The 21,768-nt window shown below is 41.8% G+C and overlaps 1 protein-coding gene and 1 long non-coding RNA gene across 7 annotated transcripts in view; one reads left to right on the top strand and one right to left on the bottom strand.

Moving 5' to 3' along the window:
- The window catches only part of LOC140186506 (uncharacterized), a 140,905-nt gene that overhangs the window by 4,007 nt on the left and 115,130 nt on the right, over nucleotides 1-21,768 (bottom strand). Inside the window, exons 3-4 of one of the 2 annotated variants that reach the window (XR_011882889.1) lie at nucleotides 15,396-15,546; nucleotides 1,278-1,783 (exon numbers count right to left, since the gene is read on the bottom strand). This is a non-coding gene — a long non-coding RNA (uncharacterized lncRNA). Of the gene's footprint in view, nucleotides 1-1,277; nucleotides 1,784-15,395; nucleotides 15,547-21,768 lie in introns of those variants that run through there. The other variant, XR_011882890.1, reaches the window with a different exon arrangement.
- LOC140186485 (collagen alpha-1(XIV) chain-like) overlaps nucleotides 1-21,768 on the top strand; it is a 183,972-nt gene that overhangs the window by 86,127 nt on the left and 76,077 nt on the right. For all 5 annotated transcript variants that reach the window (XM_072240859.1, XM_072240841.1, XM_072240850.1 and 2 more), the window contains 3 exons: nucleotides 5,379-5,495; nucleotides 7,112-7,258; nucleotides 14,984-15,040. In XM_072240859.1, coding sequence (XP_072096960.1) covers nucleotides 5,379-5,495; nucleotides 7,112-7,258; nucleotides 14,984-15,040 — 321 coding nt within the window. The remainder of the gene's footprint in view (nucleotides 1-5,378; nucleotides 5,496-7,111; nucleotides 7,259-14,983; nucleotides 15,041-21,768) is intronic.

Below are 21,768 nucleotides of genomic sequence, written 5' to 3'. Positions count from 1 at the left end.
AACTCCTCTTTCCTAATCACAAGTCCAATGAAGTTACGTTGCCTTTTCATGATCTCATACATTATTTCTCTTTCTGTGTTTGTTCTGTTCATGACATCCTCGTTAGATATTCGTTTCATCCATGATATTCTTTGCATCCTCCTCAAAAACCACATCCGTTGCTTCAATTCGTTTCCTCATGTTACTAGATATTGTCCAACATTCTGAGCCATATAACGTAACTGGATAAACGTAACATTTCAGTACTCTGAGGTGGGTTGTCATGCCTAGTTTAGTATTGGTCAGTATACTCTTCATTCTCGTAAAGGTGTCTTTTGCCATCCCTATTCTTCTTTTGATGTCCAAGTCGCACCTGCCATCTGACATCACCCAGCTTCCTAAGTAGCAAAAGTTCTGTACTTGTTTAATGTCTTCCCCATTTATTCTCAGCCTGCAGATAGGATTCTCATTCTTTTTGGATATCACCATACATTCTGTCTTTCTGCAATTGATAGATAGACCCATTTTTGCACTCTCTTCAACAACTATACCAATTAAGTTTTGTAGTTCTTCCTCCGCACTTGCAATTAACACAATGTCACCTGCATATCTGAAATTATTGATGTTTTCACCACCAACTTTAATTCCCAAGATGTCTCTTATTTTTTTGTAATATTGCTTCACTATACACATTAAATAAATCAGGGGAGAAAACACACCCTTGTCTAACGCCTCTCTTGATTTTCCTAAACTGACTCAATTCTCCATCTATTCTTACAGCGGCAATTTGTTCCCAATACAGCTTTCTGAATAGGCAGAGGTCTTTCGAATCTAGATCTTGGATTTTCTGTAATATTTCAAATAACTTATTGTGCTTCACTTTATCAAATGCTTTTATGTAGTCGATAAAACAGACAAACAAATCTTTTTGCACTTGAATAGTTCATTCTGATAGTATCCTTAACATCAATATTGCATTTCTTGTACCTTTGCCTTTCACAAAACCACATTGTTCTTTACCTATTTCAGCTTGTATCTTACTTTTAGCTCTCGTCATCAAAATTCTTAGAAGTATCTTGGTGATTTGACTCATTAAACTTATGGTCCTATGTAATTCAAATTCTATTGCTCCAGGTTTCTTTGGAAGAGTGATAATTACTGATTTTTTTCACCTCTCTTGGTATTATTCCAGTCTCATAAATGTCATTGATTAGATCAGTTAATTGTTCAATTCCATAATCTTCAAGGGCGATAATTTTTTTAGATGATGAAGACACGTAGTCCTCTTTTATTGTCATTTAGTAATATATGCATTAAAAAAATGATACATTATTTCCTCCAGTGTGATATCACAAAACACAGGACAGACCAAGACTGAAAAAACTGACAAAACCACATAATTGTAACATATAGTTACAACAGTGCAACAATACCATAACTTGATGAAGAAGTCCATGAGCACAGTAAAAGTTCAAAGTTCTCAAATGTCCCACATCTCATGCAGACGGGAGAAGGAAGAACGCTCCCTACCATGCCGACCACGATCCGACTCTGAGCCATCCAAAAACTTCGAGTTCTGATCAGCTCTCTGACACCAAGTACTGAGCGCCATCTCTGTCCGAACGATTCGACCTCAAACTCGGTTGCCACCAGCAGGCAAAGCTGGGGATTTTGAGGCCTACCCTCCAAAAGATTCCCAACCACGCAGTAACTACAGCAGCGAACGAGCGTTTCAGAAATTTCTCCAGATGTTCCTCTGTGCTTTCACATCCATTCTCCATCAAATCAGAATTGTCCATGGCCCCTATTTAACAGATACGATATCATTTTCACCGGAGGGCTGCCCCCCCCCCCCCCCCGTTCTATTACTAATTCATCAGGATCTGCTGCCTTTCCTTTCTTCATTTTATTTATTGCATTATGAACTTCAGATTTTAAAATACTTGGACCTTCAATGTTTTTCTTAATTTCTGGTTTTTCTCCTCGATCGCCTTCAAACAATTCCTGAATATACTTAGACCATCTGTTCATAATCTCATCTTTTTTCATGATAATGGTACCGTCCTTTGCTTTCAAACATCCACCTGAAGAACAGAGGAGCTTTTTACCAGTGATATTCTTGATTTGTTGATGTAACCTTTTTGGATCAGTAAAAGGGATTCTTTCTATTTGCTCACATTCCTGGTTTAACTATTCTTCTTTGGCTTTTTAACATAAGCTTTTAACTTTTTTATCTAAGAACGTATATTCTGTAGAATTTGCTTTCTTCTGTCTCCTTTCTTCCATTAGATTTTTGATTTCATCTGTCATCTATTTATTCTTTGTGCTTTTTCCTTTTTTTAGGAATCACTGACTTTGCTGATTCTACCAAGGCATCCTTTAGAGAGTTAAATTTCATTTCTACATGATTGCTATCATCTTCAACAGATTCTATTTCTAGACTTTGAAGTCTATTCCTTACTTCAATTATAAATTTTTGTCTTAAGTTTTCTTCTTTAATTAATTGTAAGTATTCAAGGTTCAGGTTTTTGCTTCTTTAGTTTTTTAAGTTTTACTTTTACATGACATACTACTGGGTTATGGTCACTATTACAGTCTGCATCTGGATACGTTTTGCATTGAGTCACTGAGTTTCTAAATCTTTGGTTTATAGTAATAAAGCCAATTTGATTTCTAGTGTTATCACCTGGACTTTTTGGATGGTTTTTAAAGTAGTTATTCGTAATGACCTGATTATTCATCTTGCACCATTCTACCCATTTCTCACCTCTTTCATTTCTTTCCCCTAGTCCAAATTTTCCTATGGTATTTCCACCAGCACCTTGTCCTACTTTAGCATTTAGATCTCCCATGACAATAACAATATCTTGAGATTTGCATCCATACTTTGCTTGTTCAAGCTCTTCATAGAATTTATCTTTATCCTCATTTGTTCCATCTGTTGTTGGTGCATATGATTGCTAAATCATGGTTGTCCTCTGAATCTAACAAAGAGCACTCATTCTGATATTGTCATAAGGCGGTGGCTGGGAACAGACAAGACACAGACACTGAAGTACTAGGGACAGGACTAGGATACAGGGTGATGGCTAGGACATGGACAAGACAAGAAAACTGGGAACCTGGAACAGGACTGGACAAGAGAGCTAGGAGCCAGGGCTTGGACTCCGAGCCAGAGACTGGACAAGGATCCAGAACCTGGGTCTTGCCTCTGGCTCGGACCCCAGAACTAGGCAAGGATGTGACTTGGCTGGCAGGCAGGACGAGGCTGGAGTCTTCAGACTTGAGGCCAGGCTTGGCTAGAGACTTGAGGCCTGGCTGGAGGCTCGGGGTCTTGAAGCTTGGCTTGGGATGAGGCTCAAGGCTTGGAGTCTCGAAGCTCCTCCTGGGCAGGGCGTGGTACTCCACCCGACGGAGGCAAGGGACAGGAAGGGACAGGACCAACCATAGGGAGCTAGGGCTTTACTTTTTGGAGAGAAGGAGGATGAGAGGAGACATGATAGAGGTGTACAAGATAATAAGAGGAATAGATAGAGTGGATAGCCAGCGCCTCTTCCCCAGGGCACCACTGCTCAATACAAGAGGACATGACTTTAAGGTAAGGGGTGGGAAGTTCAAGGGGGATATCAGAGGAAGGTTTTTTACTCAGAGAGTGGTTGGTGCGTGGAATGCACTGCCTGAGTCAGTGGTGGAGGCAGATACACTAGTGAAGTTTAAGAGACTACTAGACAGGTATATGGAGGAATCTAAGGTGGGGGCATATATGGGAGGCAGGGTTTGAGGGTCAGCACAACATTGTGGGCCAAAGGGCCTGTACTGTGCTGTACTATTCTCTGTTCTATGTTCTATGTTCTATATAGGTAACGGCAAGACGACCTGACTTACCCGGCAGAGGCAAGGGACAGGAAGGAACAGAACCAACCGTGGGGTAATGGCAAGACAGCCTGACTTTCCCGGCGGAGGCAAGGGACAGAACCAACCATAGGGTAATGGCAAGACAGCCTGACTTACCCGGCAGAGGCAAGGGACAGGAAGGGAGCTAGGTACAGGGTGGCTCCAAGACAAGACCTCAGGCAAGACAAGTTGAGAGTTACCAGCAAGACAAGGCAAGGCTTCAGGCAATGCAAGGCACGACAAGAACTTCATGTGAGGCAAGAGTTACTGGCAAGACAAGGCTAGGCTCCAGGCGAGGAAGCAGAAGGCAGGGGAAGGGATACAAGGAGTAAGGGCAAGAACAATCCAGCAGCCGCACTCTGGTCTCTGTAGGTATTTATGCAGCCAGCCCCAAAGAGTATCAGCTGCCTCAATTAGTGCTCAACAGGAACAGAAACAGGGCAGACAGGAAAACCTGGAGCAAGGGTCGATGTACCGGACCGTGAACCGGAATGCGGACTTCATGGACCAGACCATGACAGATATTGCCCAATGTCCTAAAACATTTCTTGCCATGTTTTCATCCATACGAATTCTGACTCCATTAGTATGGGATGTTCCACAATAAATAAATTCGTGTTTTATTTCTATTCTGACATGTTTCAGCACCTATCCAATGAACTTTGCTAATTCCCATGATGTTAATCTTTAGTCTTTCCATTTCATTTATCACATTGTCCAATTTTCCTGCTTGATATGGGGTTCTTACATTCCAAGTGGGAATAATTTTTTTTGTGTTTTACTTGAATTTTATGAGCAGTAGCTTAATGACAGTAGCAATAGCTGTGTATATGTAATGCACTTAATTGCCTTGACTGCACAGTACTGATCTGTCAGCTGCACTTTTGGAACATTTTTCTTCAATTCCCAGTACTTTCTACTCAATAAACCTCTCTTCAAATAATACTGAATAACAAAATGACTTTTTCAAATGCTGTGGAAGAAAATTTATAGTTATTTAACTGTTTTCGTGCGCTGTAGTAATGGATGAGAGGGAATGAGAAGGAATCAAAAATTAGCAATGCAATTTGTTGATATGGAGGTGGAGGGCAATGCAAATGGCAATCAGTTCCTGCCTTGGCTGCGTGAGGTGGATTTAACATGCTCTTGGCTGAAACTAGCACAGACTGTCTGTCAAATGGTACCTACCTACTAATCATCTCATCTCAATGAAAATTTGGTAAATTCTGTAACACAGAAGGACCTACCGCAGCCCAAATGCTGAAGATGAGAACTGACTCTGAAATAATTTAAGATGTACAATTTAATAGGCACTTTTTATGATAAATGAAAGCTATTGATTGACACTATATCATACACAATTATAGTTCATCTATACTCTTTCACTGCAAAGGTATAAGTGTGCTGATCTTGTCCAGGAAACAACTGTCAAAGGGAATATACTTATTTCATTATCAGATCTTGTCATTGTCCTTTAATTCTGAAGGTGATGTTTTGTTTTGCAGTGCACTTGCACGTAACTGACCTTCGTACTTACCACATCCAGTTAACAACGATGTGTGCTCAGTGGGAAGGCCATGCAGGAGCCACAGGCTACAAGGTTGTCCTTGAGTCACTGAAAGGTACACTCGCTCTGAGAATTCATTGACACATTCCAACTGAAATTTGCACTTGTGCTTTCCTGCTTGAGAGTTGTTCTCAAATATTTTCTTTACTTCTTTGAATATTTTTATACACGTTGGAAAGTGATTATGTTTATTTCATATGTTCTCAAAAAGCTGAAAGCCTCTCTTATGTAGAAATTTAATTATCTACTAGTTTGAGAACGCCACTGTCAACACATGTAGATGAGATTTCAAATTTCCTACCCACTCTCCAGGTCACTTTCAGATGGTGTTTAACAGGTGAAAGTGACCTTCAGATCAAAGTCATTTATATAATCGACCCAGCTGGTTGTATTTGGAAAAATGAAAACAGTAGAGATGGAAGAGTTCTGAGAAAAAGAGCAGTCTTAAAATATAGAGGGGATAGAAAAATTCAGTTATTTTATCCATCTACAGTGGATCCTTCTGGCTGTGCTTGCTGTTCATCATATTAATTCACCTACATTCATCTTAGAATAAGATTTCTACCTGGTCTTTTTGTCCTTCTGATGGGATTCCCACAGGATCCTGGAATGTGTACTCTGTTATTATCAGGCCACAGGAAGTACCCTTTTCTGCCTTTCCACCTGGGATTTGCAGCTGATAGAGCAGATGCTCACTGGAACGGAGGTCCCTCAGTTTCACTAGCATTTCCCTGCCACATCTCTGCTCAAGTTGTTACCCCACCTGTAACAATCCTTCTAGGCACAACACAGAACATTACAACTCCTCACACAATGACCAAGAGAGCAGCATTTAGGTGTGGTTGGAGGTTTGGGTAATGCTTGGTGCTGTGGTGGCTGGAGATTTAATTTCCTAAGCAAGCGAAATTCAACCACAATCCATCAAGTAAATCTTCTGTCACACACCAGTCTACCTGTTGACCCTTCAGTCTTCAGCAAAGAAACCCCAAAATCTTGGATCCCCACATCCTTCAGATAGTCTTTTACATGTTCTCTATTACCTTTAACACCACTTGTGATTTCTCCAGTTTAGCAATCACCACTTCACATCTTCACTGTAATCCCCTCTGTCCCTCACTGTCTGTCGATCTGCCTACCTATCTGTCTCCTGTCCTAGTTACTATATACTACTCCTCTCCAGTTGTCCTAACTATGATGTTCTACCCCTAGCTTTCATGCCAGTGGATTGTGTATCTGCTTGCGAATGTCAAAAATGAAAAATTGTGGGACTGTTCTACAATTTCATTTATTAAAAAAAAGTCAGTAAAATTCAGGACCAATCACCATTGTATTATGCTCATCTACTCCTTAAGTGTGTTTAATTTTATGCAGGGGAGGAATATTTCACTAACAGACATCTCTCTGATTTTTCAAGCTCTTGTTCTCATTCTGTCCATTATGAAGTGAGGTATGGTATAAGTTAGGATCTAAGTTCAGAGCTGTTGCCTTTATACAACTGCTGTGCATTTTCTATGGGATTTATAATTGTTATTTGCCTTGAGTTATGTTATCAAAATAATAGTCAAAGAAATTACAGCACAAATTAGTTTATTAATGTTCCACCTGATTGGTAATGAACATGTTCCTCTTTCTCTTCTTTCACTCCCCCCCCCACCTTTTGTTTAATTACAGATGGAAAGATACAGGAAAACTCTCTGCATGCAGGAGTAGACAAGTACTGTTTCAGTCATCTATTTCCCAATACTCCTTACAAGATCACTGTCTACACCAGACTGCATGATATGGCAGGACCTGCTGTCTCTGTTCTTCAGTCTACATGTAAGTTAAGAACACAAAAGTGTAAGAAGTCAAACTGGAAAGAGGGAACAAGCCCTTATGCCTGCTCCACCATTCAATAAGATCATGGCTAACCTCGGTGCCACCTTCATATACTAAATCCATATCCCTTGAATACCTTAAATTGGAAAAGCACACTGTGAACAGTTTTGGGTTCCTCACTTTAGAAAAGATCTGTTGGCATTGGTGAGGGTTCAGAGGAGGTTCACAAGGATGATTCTGGGAGTGAAAGGGTTAACATACAGGGAATGTTTTTTAGCTCTGGGTCTGTTCTTGCTGGAATTTAGAAGGATGATGGGGGATCTCATTTAAATCTTTTGAATGTTGAAAGGCCTAGACAGAGTAGATGTGGAAAGAATGTTTCCCATGGAAGGGGAGTTGAGGACAAGAGAGGACAGATTCAGGATAGAGGGGGCTCTCTTTAAAATAGAGATGCAGAGAAAATTTTTTAGCTAGAGGGTGGTGAATTTGTGGAATTTATAACCACAGGCAGCTGTGGAGGCCAGGTTGTTGGCGGTATTTAAGGCAGAACTTGATAGGTTCTTGATCGGACACGGCATCAAGGGTTATGGAGAGAAGGCTGGGGAACGGGGCAGAGGAGGGGGAAAAAGGACCAGCCATGATTAAATGGCAGAGCAGGCTCAATGGGCCAAATGCCCTAATTCTGCTCCTACATCTTATGGTCTTATGGATTTCTTGCTTCAGCATCTCCCCAATAACATTGAAATAACACAGTCTTCCTGACGATCAAAAAGCTACAGACACTGAAAATTTAAAATACAGAAAATACAGAGAAAATCCTCAGCAGATCAAACAAAAATAGTAGAGGAAAAAAATTGGTTTTCATTTCACTGATGCTGCATGAGCTACTGACTATTTTTCCAGTATTTTCTACTTTCACTTAAAACATCTCAACACAAATCGTCTTGCAATAAAAAGCAACATTCCATTTATCTTCCTAATTGCTTCCTGATCCTGTATGCAAATTTTTAATGATTGGGACACACAGGTCTATCTGAACACTGGTGACTTGTTGTGGGGCTAATAGCCATTTTGAAGGTTTGTTTGAATATATGCAAGACAGTATTTTCAGCATACTGAAATCTCTGAAATTGACAAGTTATCCTCCCAATTTTTATTCTCATCAGTTAATGCAGGTGTGTTGCACCAATGAACTTAAACTTCTCGTATAGGCTCTGGCTGATGGCCCTATTAAAACAATCTCACACAGAATCAACCTGCAGTGCGCGGTAATGCACCATTAAGCTGGATGCCAACCGCCGTAAAACAAGAAGATCAACCCGCAGTGTGTGCAGTCTGACTATCCCGGACCCCAAGGCCGTGATGCAGAAGAGATGAGAGATAGGCTCAGTAGGGAATTCAGGCTGCTCACACAGAGTCTGGGCCAGAAAGTTGCCTGCTGCACCAAATCCACTAGAGTCTCCTGTGTGCATAGAGCTGTCAGGATGTGGCGAAGGACAGAGCAGTTAATTCTGGCTATTGTGTTGACAAGAGCTTACCAGACAGAAGGCCCCTTGTCTCCACCTGGAGGTGCAACTTCCATGGATCCGGTAGGAAGTGTAAGATGCACTGAGACAGGAAGTTGTGGCATCGGGTTGAGATCTGTCTAAGCATTTGGGCACTGGAATCGGAGGCTCTGAGGGAGGAGGGTTACTGGTTCAGGATTGCTTTAACGAGATGGAAAATTGGTTGAGAGTGGTGAGCAGATGGCCAGTGTTTTCCTGCTGCTTCTGGACAATGTAGACATAGTGGGAATCACTGATTCATGGCTGACAGAGGCCACAGTTGGGTGCTTAGCATCAAAGGCTATACTTTGCATAGAAAGGACAGGCAGGTAGGCATAGGCGGTGGTGTGGCTGATGGTAAGAGATGGAATTACACCTTTAGAAAGAGGTGACATAGGGTCAGACAATGTTGAATCTTTGTGGGTGGAGTTAAGAAATTGTAAGGGTTAGAAAAACCATTATGGGAATCATATATATAGAGCTACAAATAGTAGCCAAAATGTGGAGTTGAGATTGCAAAGGGAGCTGGAAAAGACATGCAATAAGGGTAATGACACAATTGTAATGGGGGACTTCAATATGCAAGGGGATTAGGAAAATAAGGTTGGTGTTGGATCGCAAGGGAGGGAACTTGTTGAATTCCTACGAGATGGCATTTTGGAGCAGCTTGTGTATGACCCTACTTGGGGAAAGGCTATTGTAGTTTGGGTGTTGCATTATTAGGGAGCTTAACGTAAAGGAACCCTTAGGAGGCAATGATCATAATATGATTGAATTCATACTTCACTTTGAGAGGGAGAAACATAACTCACATGTATCAATATTGCAATGGAATAAAGAGAATTACAGAGGTATGAGAGAGGAGCTTACCCAGGTGGACTGGAGGAGAATACTGGTTAGGATGCCAGCTGAGCAGAGATGGCTGAAGTTTCTGGGAATAGGTCACAAGGTGCAGGATAGATATGTCCCATAGAGGAAGAATTTCTCAAACGTTAGGGGTAAGCAACTACGGCTGACAAAGGAAGTTAAGGACTACATTAAAGCCGAGGAAAGGTCATATAAAGTAGAAAAGTGAGTGGGAAGTTGGATGATTGGGAAGCTTTTAAAATACAACAAAAGGCAACTAAAGAAGTTAAAGGAAAAGATGGAAGATGAGGGCAGACTAGCCAATAACATAAAGCAGGATATCAAAAGTTTTTTCAGTTGAAGAGTAAAAGGGAGATGAGAGTTGATATTGGACCACTGGAAAATGATGCTGGTGAGGTAGTAATAGGGAACAAAGAAATGATAGATGAACTTAATGAGTACTTTGCAACTGTCGTCACTGTGGAAGATGCTAGCAGTGTGCCAGAGGTCTGTGAGTATCTGGGAGCAGGAGTGAGTGCCATTGCAATTACAAAGGAAAAAGTGCTAGGCAAACTCAAAGATCTTAAGGTGGATAAGTCACCTGGGCCAGATGGACTACATTCCAGGGACTTGAGAGAGGTTGCTGAATAGATAACGGATGCATTGGTCATGATCTTTCAAGAATCTCTTGATTCTGGCATAGTCCCGCTGGACTGGAAGATTGTAAATGTCACTCTGCTCTTCAAGTATGGAGGAAAGCAAAAGAAAGCAAATTATAGGCCAGTTAACCTAACCTGAGTGGTTAGGAAAGTGTTGGAGTCTATTATTAAGGATGAGGTTTCAAGGAACTTAGAGACTAATGACAAAATAAGTCAAAGTCAGCATGGTTTCTGTAAAGGGAAATCTTGCCTGACAAATCTGTTCTTTGAGGAAGTAACAAGCAGGGTGGAAAAAGGAGAGGCAGTGGATGTCATTTACTTGGATCTTAAGGAGTTTGATAAGGTGTCACACATGAGGCTGCTTGGCAAGATAAAATCCTATGGTGTTACAGGAAAGATACTGGCATGGATAGCAGAATGGCTGACAGGCAGGAGGCAGCATATGGGAATAAAAGGAGACTTTTCTGGTTATCTGCCAGTAACTAGTGGTGCTCCTCAGCAGTGAGTATTGGGATTGCTGCTTTTCACATTGATTGTCACTGATTTGGATAATGGAATTGATGGCTTTGTGGCAAAGTTCGCAGATGATATGAAGATAGATGGAGGGGTAGGCAGTGCTGAGGAAGCAATGCAATTGCTGCAGGACTTAGACAAATTGGAACAGTGGGGGAAAAAATGGCAGATGGAGTACAATGTTGGGAAATATATGATAATGCATTTTGGTAAAAGGAACAATAATGCGGACTATTATCTGAATGGGGAGAAAGTAAGGAGGAACTTGGGAGTCCTCATGTAAAGTTAATTTACAGGTTGCGTCTGTGGTAAAGGCAAATGCAATGTTGGCATTTATTTCAACGGGAATAGAATGCAAAAGCAAAGAGATAATGTTGCACCTTTATAAGACACCAGTCAAGCCACACTTGGAGTACTGTCAACAGTTTTGAGCTCCATATCTCAGAAAGGATGTGTTGCCATTGGAGAGAGTCCAGAGGAGGTTCACAAGGGTGATTTTGGGAATGAAGGGGTTAACATATGAGCGTTTGGCAGCTTTGGACCTATACTCACTGGAATTTAGAAGAATGTGGGAAGATCTCATTGAAACCAACCGAATGTTGAAAGGACTAGATAGGGTGGATGTGGAGAGGATGTTTCTTATGGTGGGGTATCCAGATCTAGAGAGTTGCAGATGATGAGTTGGAAATGAGTGGCAGATGACTCCTATTGGCTGGGTGGAGACAGGGAGGTGGCTGCCTGTGTAAGCCTGACAATATTCTCCAGAAACAGGAACTGAGATGAATTTTACTCATTTTCCTGATACAGAATAATTCTGCCGTTGATATATTCTGCTTTTTCCCCGTATGTGATAATGTGCTGTGTGTAGATCTGGATTAATAGCCGTTATTATTGAAGTAACCCCGTTCACATGGGCTTGCTGATCTCCAACACCCTTTTGCACAGTTGCTAACAGGAGTTCAGAGCTTCCAAACCAAGCTGAATGTTAAATATTTCACTGAAGTAATTTTAGATTTATTTTAAATGCCAGAACAAGTATGTGGAGGAAAAAAGTATTCTTGCAATTGGGAGGATTTAAAGGCTGTTTCCCATTTATAATGGTGTTGACAAGACACAAGAACATAAGAAATAGGAGCAGGAGTTGGCCATCTTGCCCGTTGAACCTGTTCCGCCATTCACTAAGATCATAGCTGATCTGACCATGGACTCATCTTCACCTACCTGCCTTTCCTCTATAGCCCTTAATTCACCGACTATGCAGGAATCTATCCAACCTTGTCTTAAATATATTCATTATATTTAATTCACTGGGCTTCATTGGGCAGAGAATTCCACAGATTCACCATTCTCTGGGAAAAGCAGTTCCTCCTCACCTCCGTCCTAAATCTACTTCCCTGAATCTTGAGGCTATGTCCCCTGGTAATAGTCTCACCTACCAGTGAAAACAACTTTCCTTCCTCTATCCTATCTATCCCTTTCATAATTGTATACATTTCTATGAGATTTCCTCTATAAGGTAAGACATCAGTCACATAAAGAAAATGGATAATGCTGGTCCTGCCCTCAAGGTGGCCTAGTGCTTTACAAACACAAAAGATTCCGTAGTTGCTGGCAATCCAAGGCAACACACATAAAATGCTGGAGGAACTCCGCAGATCAGGCAGCATCTATGGACATGCATAAACAATTGACATTTCAGGTTGAGACTTTCCATCGGGACTGGAAAGGAAGGAGTGCAATGCAGGGTAAGGAGGTTGGGGAAGGGGAAAGACTGCATCCAAGAAGGTGATAGGTGAAGCCAGGTGGGTGAGGGGAGGGGAGCGAGATGAAGTAAGAAGCTGGGAAATAATAAGTGAAAAGGGCAGATGGCTTGAGAAGAAGGAATCTGATAGGACAGAAGAATGGAGGAATGCACTGTGGGAGAAAGTGAAAGAGGAGGGGCACCAGAGGGAGGTGATAAGCAGGTCAGGGGAAGAGGTAAGAATGGGACCATAGTGGGGAATTGAAGAAGAGGGGGCCAGAGTGGGGAATTGAAGAGATGTCCTTCTTCTTCAAAGAATGGGGTTTCCCCTCCTTCACCATCGATACTGCCCTCACCCACATTTCCACCATTTCCATCCACACACACCCCATCCTCCTGTTGCCTCAACAGGGATAGAATTCCTCTTGTCCTCACCTACCACCCCATGAACCTCTGCATTGCCAGTCACCAAGTACATCTGTACCATCTCCCCACTCTCCACTTCCAGCAGGCATTGCTCCCTCTGTGATTCTCTTGTCCATTCATACCTCCCTCCTAATCTCTGTCCTGACACTTAACCCTGCAAGCAGAATAAATGCTATGCCTGCTCATTCAGCTCTTCTCTCACCTCCATCCAGGGCCCTGAACAGTCCTTCTAGGTGAGGCAACACTTCACCTGTTGAGGTCATCTACTGTGTCTGGTGCTCCTGAGTGGGATCTTCCTGTAGCCACCCATTTCAATTCTGCTTCCCATTCCCATTCCGACATGTCAGACCATGGCCTCCTCTACGGCTGCAATGAGGTGACACTCAGGCTGGAGGAGCAACACTTTGTATTCCGTCTGGGTAGCCTGCAAACTAATGGCATGAACGTCAATTTCCTCAAACATCTGATAATTCCCACCTCCCCCTTCACCATTTCCAATTCCTGTTTCCCTCTCTCACCTTATCTTCTTACCTGCCCGTCACCTCCCTTCAGTGGTCCTCCTCCTTCCCTTTCTTCCATGGCCTTCTGACCTCTGCTATCAATTTCCCCTTCTCCAGCCCTTTATCCCAATCAACTTCCCAGCTCAGTGGTCCTCCTCCTTCCCTTTCTTCCATGGCCTTCTGACCTCTGCTATCAATTTCCCCTTCTCCAGCCCTTTATCCCAATCAACTTCCCAGCTCTTTACTTCACTGCCTCCTTCCTCTCTCCCGGTTTCACCTATCACCTACTACCTTGTTCTTCTTCCTCCTCCGCCCCCCCCACCTTCTTAATCTGATTTCTCCTCTTTCTGTCCAGTCTGAATGAAGGATCTTGGCCCAAAATGTTGATTGTTTACTATTCTCCATAGATGCTGCCTGGCCTGCTGAGTTCCTCCAGTATTTTGTCCATGTTCGTTTGATTGTCTGTAAATGATCAAAATCAGTGAAGACACCTAGTGCAGATAATGAACTACTTTCATTCAATCTTTCATTGTAACATTCAAGATGATGGTTGATAATTTCAAATTATTTGTAGTTCATAACTTATTGAAGTTGTGAAATCGTTTCACTTTTAATTCCCGGCCATTTCTGGCATCTCCAAGCCTGAATGCTTGACACTGCAGTGAGCAAAACAGTTCTGGATTGTCTTACATCTTATTTCTCACCACCTATCAGTGGCAAAAAGCACTGCTTTTTGAATGCAAATGCATGCATCTGACACTATTTAGAAACTGTTCTCTCAAAGCATGATGTAGTATCTAATGGCCACACAAGCACGTGCAATTGATGGTATTGAGAAATTATTTGGGAATTGCCACTTGTCTCTGCTAAATGACATACTGTCCCAAATAAATGAAGGGAATTCTGGTACTTTCCTGATTATTTGTTGTTTTTTAAGTGTCGTTCCAAATAAGTGGCTACCCCGATTAACCAATAGCCCAATTAATTGGAACCCACTGTAAGTAGAAAGATAAACTCATGCAAAATTTTTAAGAAGACACCGGTCTACTTTATTTTGACTGGGATTGCTCCATGACTGAACTAATAGTTCATCTTATGTATGTGTGAAACATTTAACTCCCAACATCGCCAGCAATTATTTTCCTGGTCACTGGCAGCATTTGTTTTTTTTCTCATTAAAATAAGGCAAAAGCCTAAATTTTAGCTTTAGTAAGAATAAAACAGAATTTTACAAAATAGCAATAATGTCCTCACATCTATACCTTACCACAGTACGGAAACTTTGAAATAAAAGGATAATGTAAATTTAGAACAAAAATTATCCTGTATTGTAATATTATAATGACTGTCAGGGAAACGGTATCATCTGCAGATACTCTTAGGAGGTAAAATTCAAACAGAAGGTGAAGTCTTTAGTAAAATTGACTAAAATCATGAAGATTATATTTGTTTTGCAATAATTATATTTAAGACATAATTTTATCTCTTGCTTTTAGTGCCACTTCCAGTAAGATCTACATTTGCTTCCAGTGCTGGTCCTGCTGCTCTAAAAGGTAGGATTGCCATTGCTTAATATAGTATTTCTGTGCCGGAGCTATAAATTTTTACTTGGGAAAACATTGAGATTATCTAATAGACCAAATTCTGCTCTCAGTGATGAAAGAATGATGTCAAAAGTTGTTCCGTGATATTTGAACCATGGTCAGCTGGTGAGATGCAGTACGTTGCAGCTTTTGGAAAGGCAAGGTGCATATTGGACAACAATGTACTTTTATGTTTACATGCACATGTGTACTCCCTGGAAATTGCTATCTATTTCCATATAACTATCTTCTGAATATTGCTGCGTAGGCTATTATATCTACTGCAAACCCCCGTACATTGATTATATTACTTTTGAATGAGTACCTGGATCATGTCTTTGTCCTCGGCCTTGATGCCTTAATCTTTTAATTCTGGCTTGATGCCTAAGTTGGTAAATGGGCCAAACACTTATTTGTGCCCAGGGCCTGCTGCTTTGATTTGGCTTCACGTCTGCTCCAGCCATGGCCAGCAGTGACTGTAGTCGAGAAAAAGTATAATTAATAGAATCATTAGTTGTTTAATGCCAATAAAATATTGTCGTGTTTCATCAGGACCATGTGCAGATGCTGGAATTTGGAGCAACAAGCAAACTTTTGAAGGAAAGAACACACACACACACACACACACACACACACACACACACACACACACAATGGTGGAGGAACTCAGCAGGCCAGGCAGCATCTATCAAAAAGAGCACACAGTTGATGTTTCAGGCCGAGACCCTTCATCAGGACTGGGTCCTATGTTGAAGGCAATCAGTGGGTTGAGCAGACTTGACGCAGGGTTTTGACCCAAAATGTCAATAATTCCTACCCTCCCACAGATGCTGCTCAATCCACAGAGTATCTCCAGCAGATTGTTTGTTGGCAAACTTCTGCACCAAAGAGTCTATGAACGCAGTATAGACAAATAAAATTTTCACTTGCCACTTGTCACACAGAAAGCAATTTTTAAAGTATTCACACTAAAACTGACAGTTGTATAAAAAGATTTTGAATGAAAATTAAAAGCTTTGCTGTTGAAATAATGGTGAGATCAGTGGCTTTCATCGTAAACACCACTGAAACACGGATAGATGAAAGTTTTCTATTGTCTGCAAGCACTACCAAAGTGCCAGGTCTGTTTGTGTTTTGGAAATATTGATACAGATGTTCCACATGCTGATACAGTATAAAACTATACTATGTATGTTGGAAACTATTGATTTCAATTTCATGTCTGGATGTCAAATTGAAACTACAAGGCAGGGTTTCAGCTAAAAACATTGATAATCCCCTTCCCCCACCTTAACCCGCTGAGTTGCCCCAGCAGATTGTTTGTTGCTCAAAAATCCTAGTGCTTTAAGCTTTCACAATGGTGTTGAAAGTTGCCTTTTATTTTCTAAACCACAAGGCGGCAGTGGTGTTCTCTGGTCTTAATTCATTTGGCAACTTAGTGCTTGATTCCTTCTTCATAAATAGTTGCAGTAACTCAGAGAATCATTGCTTTGTGGAAACTAAATAGAAAATTATAGAGATGGTATCTTTGAAATTACCATTAGTAATGTTGGTGAGTTTTGGGAACAGCAGCAAAGTTGGAAGATAACATCATTTTATTTGCAGAGATACTTCTTGTTTCTTTTGATGTTCAGCTCTTAAATATGTTCTCAACTGATTGGCCAGCTATAACAGACACTGCTTTTCTGACAGATTAATGTATAAATCAATGAGAACAGTCAAGTGCCTATTTTAGTTTGTCCATGCAGAAAGACACTACAATAATCATATATGTCACAGACTCTCTGCCTTTGGATTCCATGGCTTTTGCTATTGTTATGCCACAAAAGCCTATCTATCGTGTGAAGTAGAAATTCTGGTTAGTTCCAAGTTTACCTGAAAATAATTTGCCTTCATTATCTGATCCTTGGAGGTTAGTTGATGTCATCATCTTACTAAAGTTTTTCCGCACTGCTTTCCAAGAGACACAGTTGAAGGATAGCTTTTCTCCTTTGTGTTCATTTGTTGTTGTAAAGGCTGACTTTTTACAATTTTTCTGTGATCTCTATCTCCCCATCTTTCCTGAGTCTGATGTTGGTCTTGTAACTGATTCTAGTGACGGAATCTTTTGCTGCAGCTTTATTACTAGGCTGGCCAGAAATAAATAAATCAGGTCATCTTGATGTGAATTTTTCCTCTTGCTGACACTTGGTATCTTCTACTTTGTACGTTTTACTTCACATTTCCCTAGTAATATTCTTAAATTTTATGTTTGGATTTAATTTGTGCTCTTTCATCTGGAGTGTAGTGTGCATCTATTTATTCCGGCCTTCCAAAGTCCACTTGAGGTTCACATAAGTTGTGATATGAGACTGAATCTATGTTATCTGTTGCAATTAAACAACAACAGAAGTTATCCTAAAAGCTTCGTTGTTTGTTAAAAGATTATGCTGAAGCACATGAAGAGATATTAGCACAGACCACCAAAATCTTGGCTAAAGGGGGTGGGGGCGAGGAAGATTAAGAAGGATTTTAAAGTGGGCTAGAGAGACTGAGAAGACTGAGACCTTGGTAGCAGATTGCACAGCTTCATGTATAGAATTATATTTGGAAATGAGTAAGAAGCTAAAATTAAATGTGGAAAAACAGAATTATTCTAGGAGATTACTTAACTAGGAGCAATGTTGATTAACAATCAATAAGGATATATGTGGAATGGGCATATACATGACGATACTCCAGTTTATTCTATTATCCAGTATGTTATTTAACATAAGTTGAAATAAAGATGTTATCATAGTATCTGGGCATCATATCAGTTTATTTAGTCAAGTAATTAGTAATTAATGTATTTTTAACTCTTTCATAAAGACCTTTCATGCTTCAGAAAACTTTTTCCTCTTCTGCCTTGATTCTAAAAACATAGAAAACCTACAGCACAATATAGGCCCTTTGGCCCACAAAGCTGTGCCAAACATGTCTTTACCTTAGAACTACCTAGGCTCACCCATAGCCCTCTATTTTTCCAAGCAAAATGTATCCATCCAGGAGTCTCTTAAAAGATCCTATCATTTCCGCCTCCACCACCGGCAGCCTATTCCATGCACTCGCCACTCTCTGCGTAAAAAAAAACAACAACTTACCCCTGACATCTCCTCTGTACCTGCTTCCAAGCACCTTAAAACTATACCCTCTCATGCTAGCCATTTCAGCCCTGGGAAAAAGCCTCTGACTATCCACACGATCAATGCCTCTCATTGGATCGGGACTACAGAGCGGCGTGGGAGCTGAATTCTGAAGGAAGGCAGTTTTTTAAAAAAACTTCTTCGAGTGCAAGAAGGACGAGACTGCGCAGGCGCATGATGTAACAGGACAGCGCGGAGAGTTTAAAAAGGAAGGTTGCTTCCAACGGCTTTCTTTTGGATTGGGACTACAGAGCGGCGTGGGAGCTAAATTCTGAAGGAAGGCATTTCTTTAAAAAACTTCTTCAAGTGCAAGAAGGAGGAGACTGCGCAGGCGCGTGACGTAAGGAGACCACCCTATACAGCGGGCAGCGGAGTGAGTGGTAGCAGAGTGTAGGGCTTTGGCTTCAACGGGCTTCGGCGGTAAACGGGAAGAGGCAAGAGCAAAGCACCAACACTTTTTTTTCTCCCACCCCCTTCTGCAAATTGGCCCGGACAGACCGGAACAGCGGGGCTCATACAGCTAACGGTATGAGCTAACGGTTTAAAAAGTTTGTCTGCTTGTCAAGGTAACTGGGTGAGTAGACTTATTTTTCCTGTTTCATTCCTGTAGAATTAGATAGCATGCCTGCAGGGTTAGTGCTTTGTTCAAGGTGTCAGATGTGGGAATCCTGGGAGATCTCCAGCCTCCCTGATGGCCACATCTGTGCCAGGTGCACCAAGATTCAGCTCCTCAGAGACCGTGTTGGGGATCTGGAGCTACAGCTTGATGACCTACTGCTTATCAGGGAAAGTGAAGAGGTGATAGACAGGAGCTACAGGGAGGTAGTCATCCCTAGGCTACAGGGGTCACTGTCAAGAGAGGAAAGGGAAATGCCCGGATAGTGGAGAGCACACCTGTGGCTGTCCCCCTCAGCAATAAATATCTTGTTCTAGATGCTGTTGAGGGGGATGACCTGACAGGGGACGCCCATGGTGACCAGGTCTCTGGCACTGAGCCTAGCGCTGTCGTGCAGGAGGGAAGGAGGGAGAAGAGGAATGCGGTAGTCATAGGGGATTCCATAGTCAGGGGGACGGACAGGAGAGTCTGTGAGCCTGATAGAGATACCCGTATGGTGTGTTGCCTCCCAGGTGCCAGGGTACGGGATGTCTCGGATCGGGTCCAGAATATCCTGAAGGGGGAGGGCGAGCAGCCAGTTGTCTTGGTACATGTTGGTACCAATGACATAGATAGGACAAGGGAGGAGGTCCTGAAGAGAGATTTCTGGGAGTTAGGAAGGAAGCTGAGAAGCAGGACCTCCAGGGTAGTAATCTCAGGATTTCTACCACATGCTAGCGAGGTCAAGAATAGTAGGATCAGGCAGATGAATGCGTGGCTGAGAGACTGGTGCAGGGGGCAGGGCTTCAGATTCTTGGATAATTGGGATCTTTTCTGGGGGAAGTATGACCTGTTCAAAAAGGACAGGTTACACCTGAACCCGAAGGGGACCAATATCCTGGCGGGAAAGTTTAACAGAGCTGTTAGGGAGGGTTAAGCTAATTTGGGAAGGGGATGGGAACCGGAATGATAGAGCGGAGGAAGAGGAAAACAGAAATAAATCTAAGATAGTGAGCAGTAAAGATGTCAGGAAAGACAGGCAGGTGATGGGGCAAATTTGTAGCCATTGGGATGAGTTGCAGTGCAATAAAGTTGCAGTGAAATCAAAGCGAAAAGTACCAAATACTTAGTGTTATACTTAAGTGCACGCAGCATAAGGAATAAGATGGATGATCTTGTCATACAGTTACAGATTGGCAGGTATGATATTGTGGCCATCACTGAGACGTGGCTAAAGTATGCATGTCTCTGGGAGCTGAACGTCCAAGGATACACGGTGTATCGGAAGGATAGGAAGGTAGGCAGAGGGGGAGGCGTGGCTTTATTGGTAAGAAATGATATTAAATCATTAGAAAGAGGTGATATAGGATTAGAAGCTGCAGAATCTTTATGGGTTGAGCTAAGAAATAGCAGGGGTAAAAGGACCCTGATGGCAGTTATTTATAGGCCTCCAAACAGCTGCAGTGATGTGGACTACAAATTACAACAGGAAATAGAAAAGACTTGTCAGAAGGGCAGTGTAATGATAATTGTGGGGGATTTTAACATGCGAGTGGATTGGAAAAATCAGGTCGGCACTGTATCTCAAGAGAGAGAATTTGTAGAATGTCTGCGAGATGGCTTTTTAGAACAGTTTGATGCTGAGCCCACTAGGGGATCGGCTGTTCTGGATTGGGTATTGTGTAATGAACCGGAGGTGATTAGAGAGATTGAGGTGAAGGAACCCTTAGGAGGCAGTGATCATAACATGATTCAGTTCACTGTGAAATTTGAAAAAGGGAAGCAGAAATCTGATGTGTCGGTATTTCAGTGGAGTAAAGGAAATTACAGTGGCATGAGAGAGGAACTGGCCAAAATTGACTGGAAAGGGACACTGGCGGGAAAGACGGCAGAGCAGCGGTGGCTGGAGTTTATGCGAGAAGTGAGGAAGGTGCAAGACAGGTATATTCCAAAAAAGAAGAAATTTTCGAATGGAAAAAGGATGCAACTGTGGTTGACAAGAGAAATCAAAGCCAAAGTTAAAGCAAAGGAGAGGGCATACAAGGAAGCAAAAATTAGAGGGAAGACAGAGGATTGGGAAGTTCTTAAAAGCTTACAAAAGGAAACTAAGGTGGTCATTAAGAGGGAAACGATTAACTATGAAAGGAAGCTAGCAAATAATTTCGAAGAGGATACTAAAAGCTTTTTCAAGTATATAAAGAGTAAAAGACAGGTGAGGGTAGATATAGGACCGATAGAAGATGATGCTGGAGAAATTGTAATGGGAGATAAGGAGATGGCAGAGGAACTGAAGGAGTATTTTTCATCTGTCTTCACTGAGGAAGACATCAGCAGTATATGGGACACTCGGGTGGCAGGGAAGAGAAGTGTGCGCAGTCACAATTGCGACAGAGAAAGTACTCCGGAAGCTGACTAATCTAAAGGTAGATAAATCTCCCGGACCAGATGCAATGCACCCTCGTGTTCTGAAGGAAGTAGCTGTGGAGATTGCGGAGATCTTTCAAAAGTCGATAGATTCTGGCATGGTTCCAGAGGACTGGAAGATTGCAAATGTCACTTCGCTATTTAAGAAGACGGCAAGGAAGCAAAAAGGAAATTATAGACCTGTTAGCTTGACATCGGTGGTTGGGAAGTTGTTGGAGTCGATTGTCAAGGATGAGGTTACAGAGTACCTGGAGGCATATGACAAGATAGGCAGAACTCAGCATGGATTCCTTAAAGGGAAATCCTGCCTGACAAACCTATTACAATTTTTTGAGGAAATTACAAGTAGGCTAGACAAGGGAGATGCAGTGGATGCTGTATATTTGAATTTTCAGAAGGCCTTTGACAAGGTGCCACACATGAGGCTACTTAACAAGATAAGAACCCATGGAATTACGGGAAAGTTACATATGTGGATAGAGCATTGGCTGATTGGCAGGAAACAGAGAGTGGGA

The sequence above is a fragment of the Mobula birostris genome, chromosome 2 (genome assembly GCF_030028105.1).
Source record: "Mobula birostris isolate sMobBir1 chromosome 2, sMobBir1.hap1, whole genome shotgun sequence".
NCBI classification, from domain to species: Eukaryota; Metazoa; Chordata; class Chondrichthyes; order Myliobatiformes; family Myliobatidae; genus Mobula; species Mobula birostris.
This window is presented reverse-complemented; position numbering and strand designations above follow the sequence as displayed.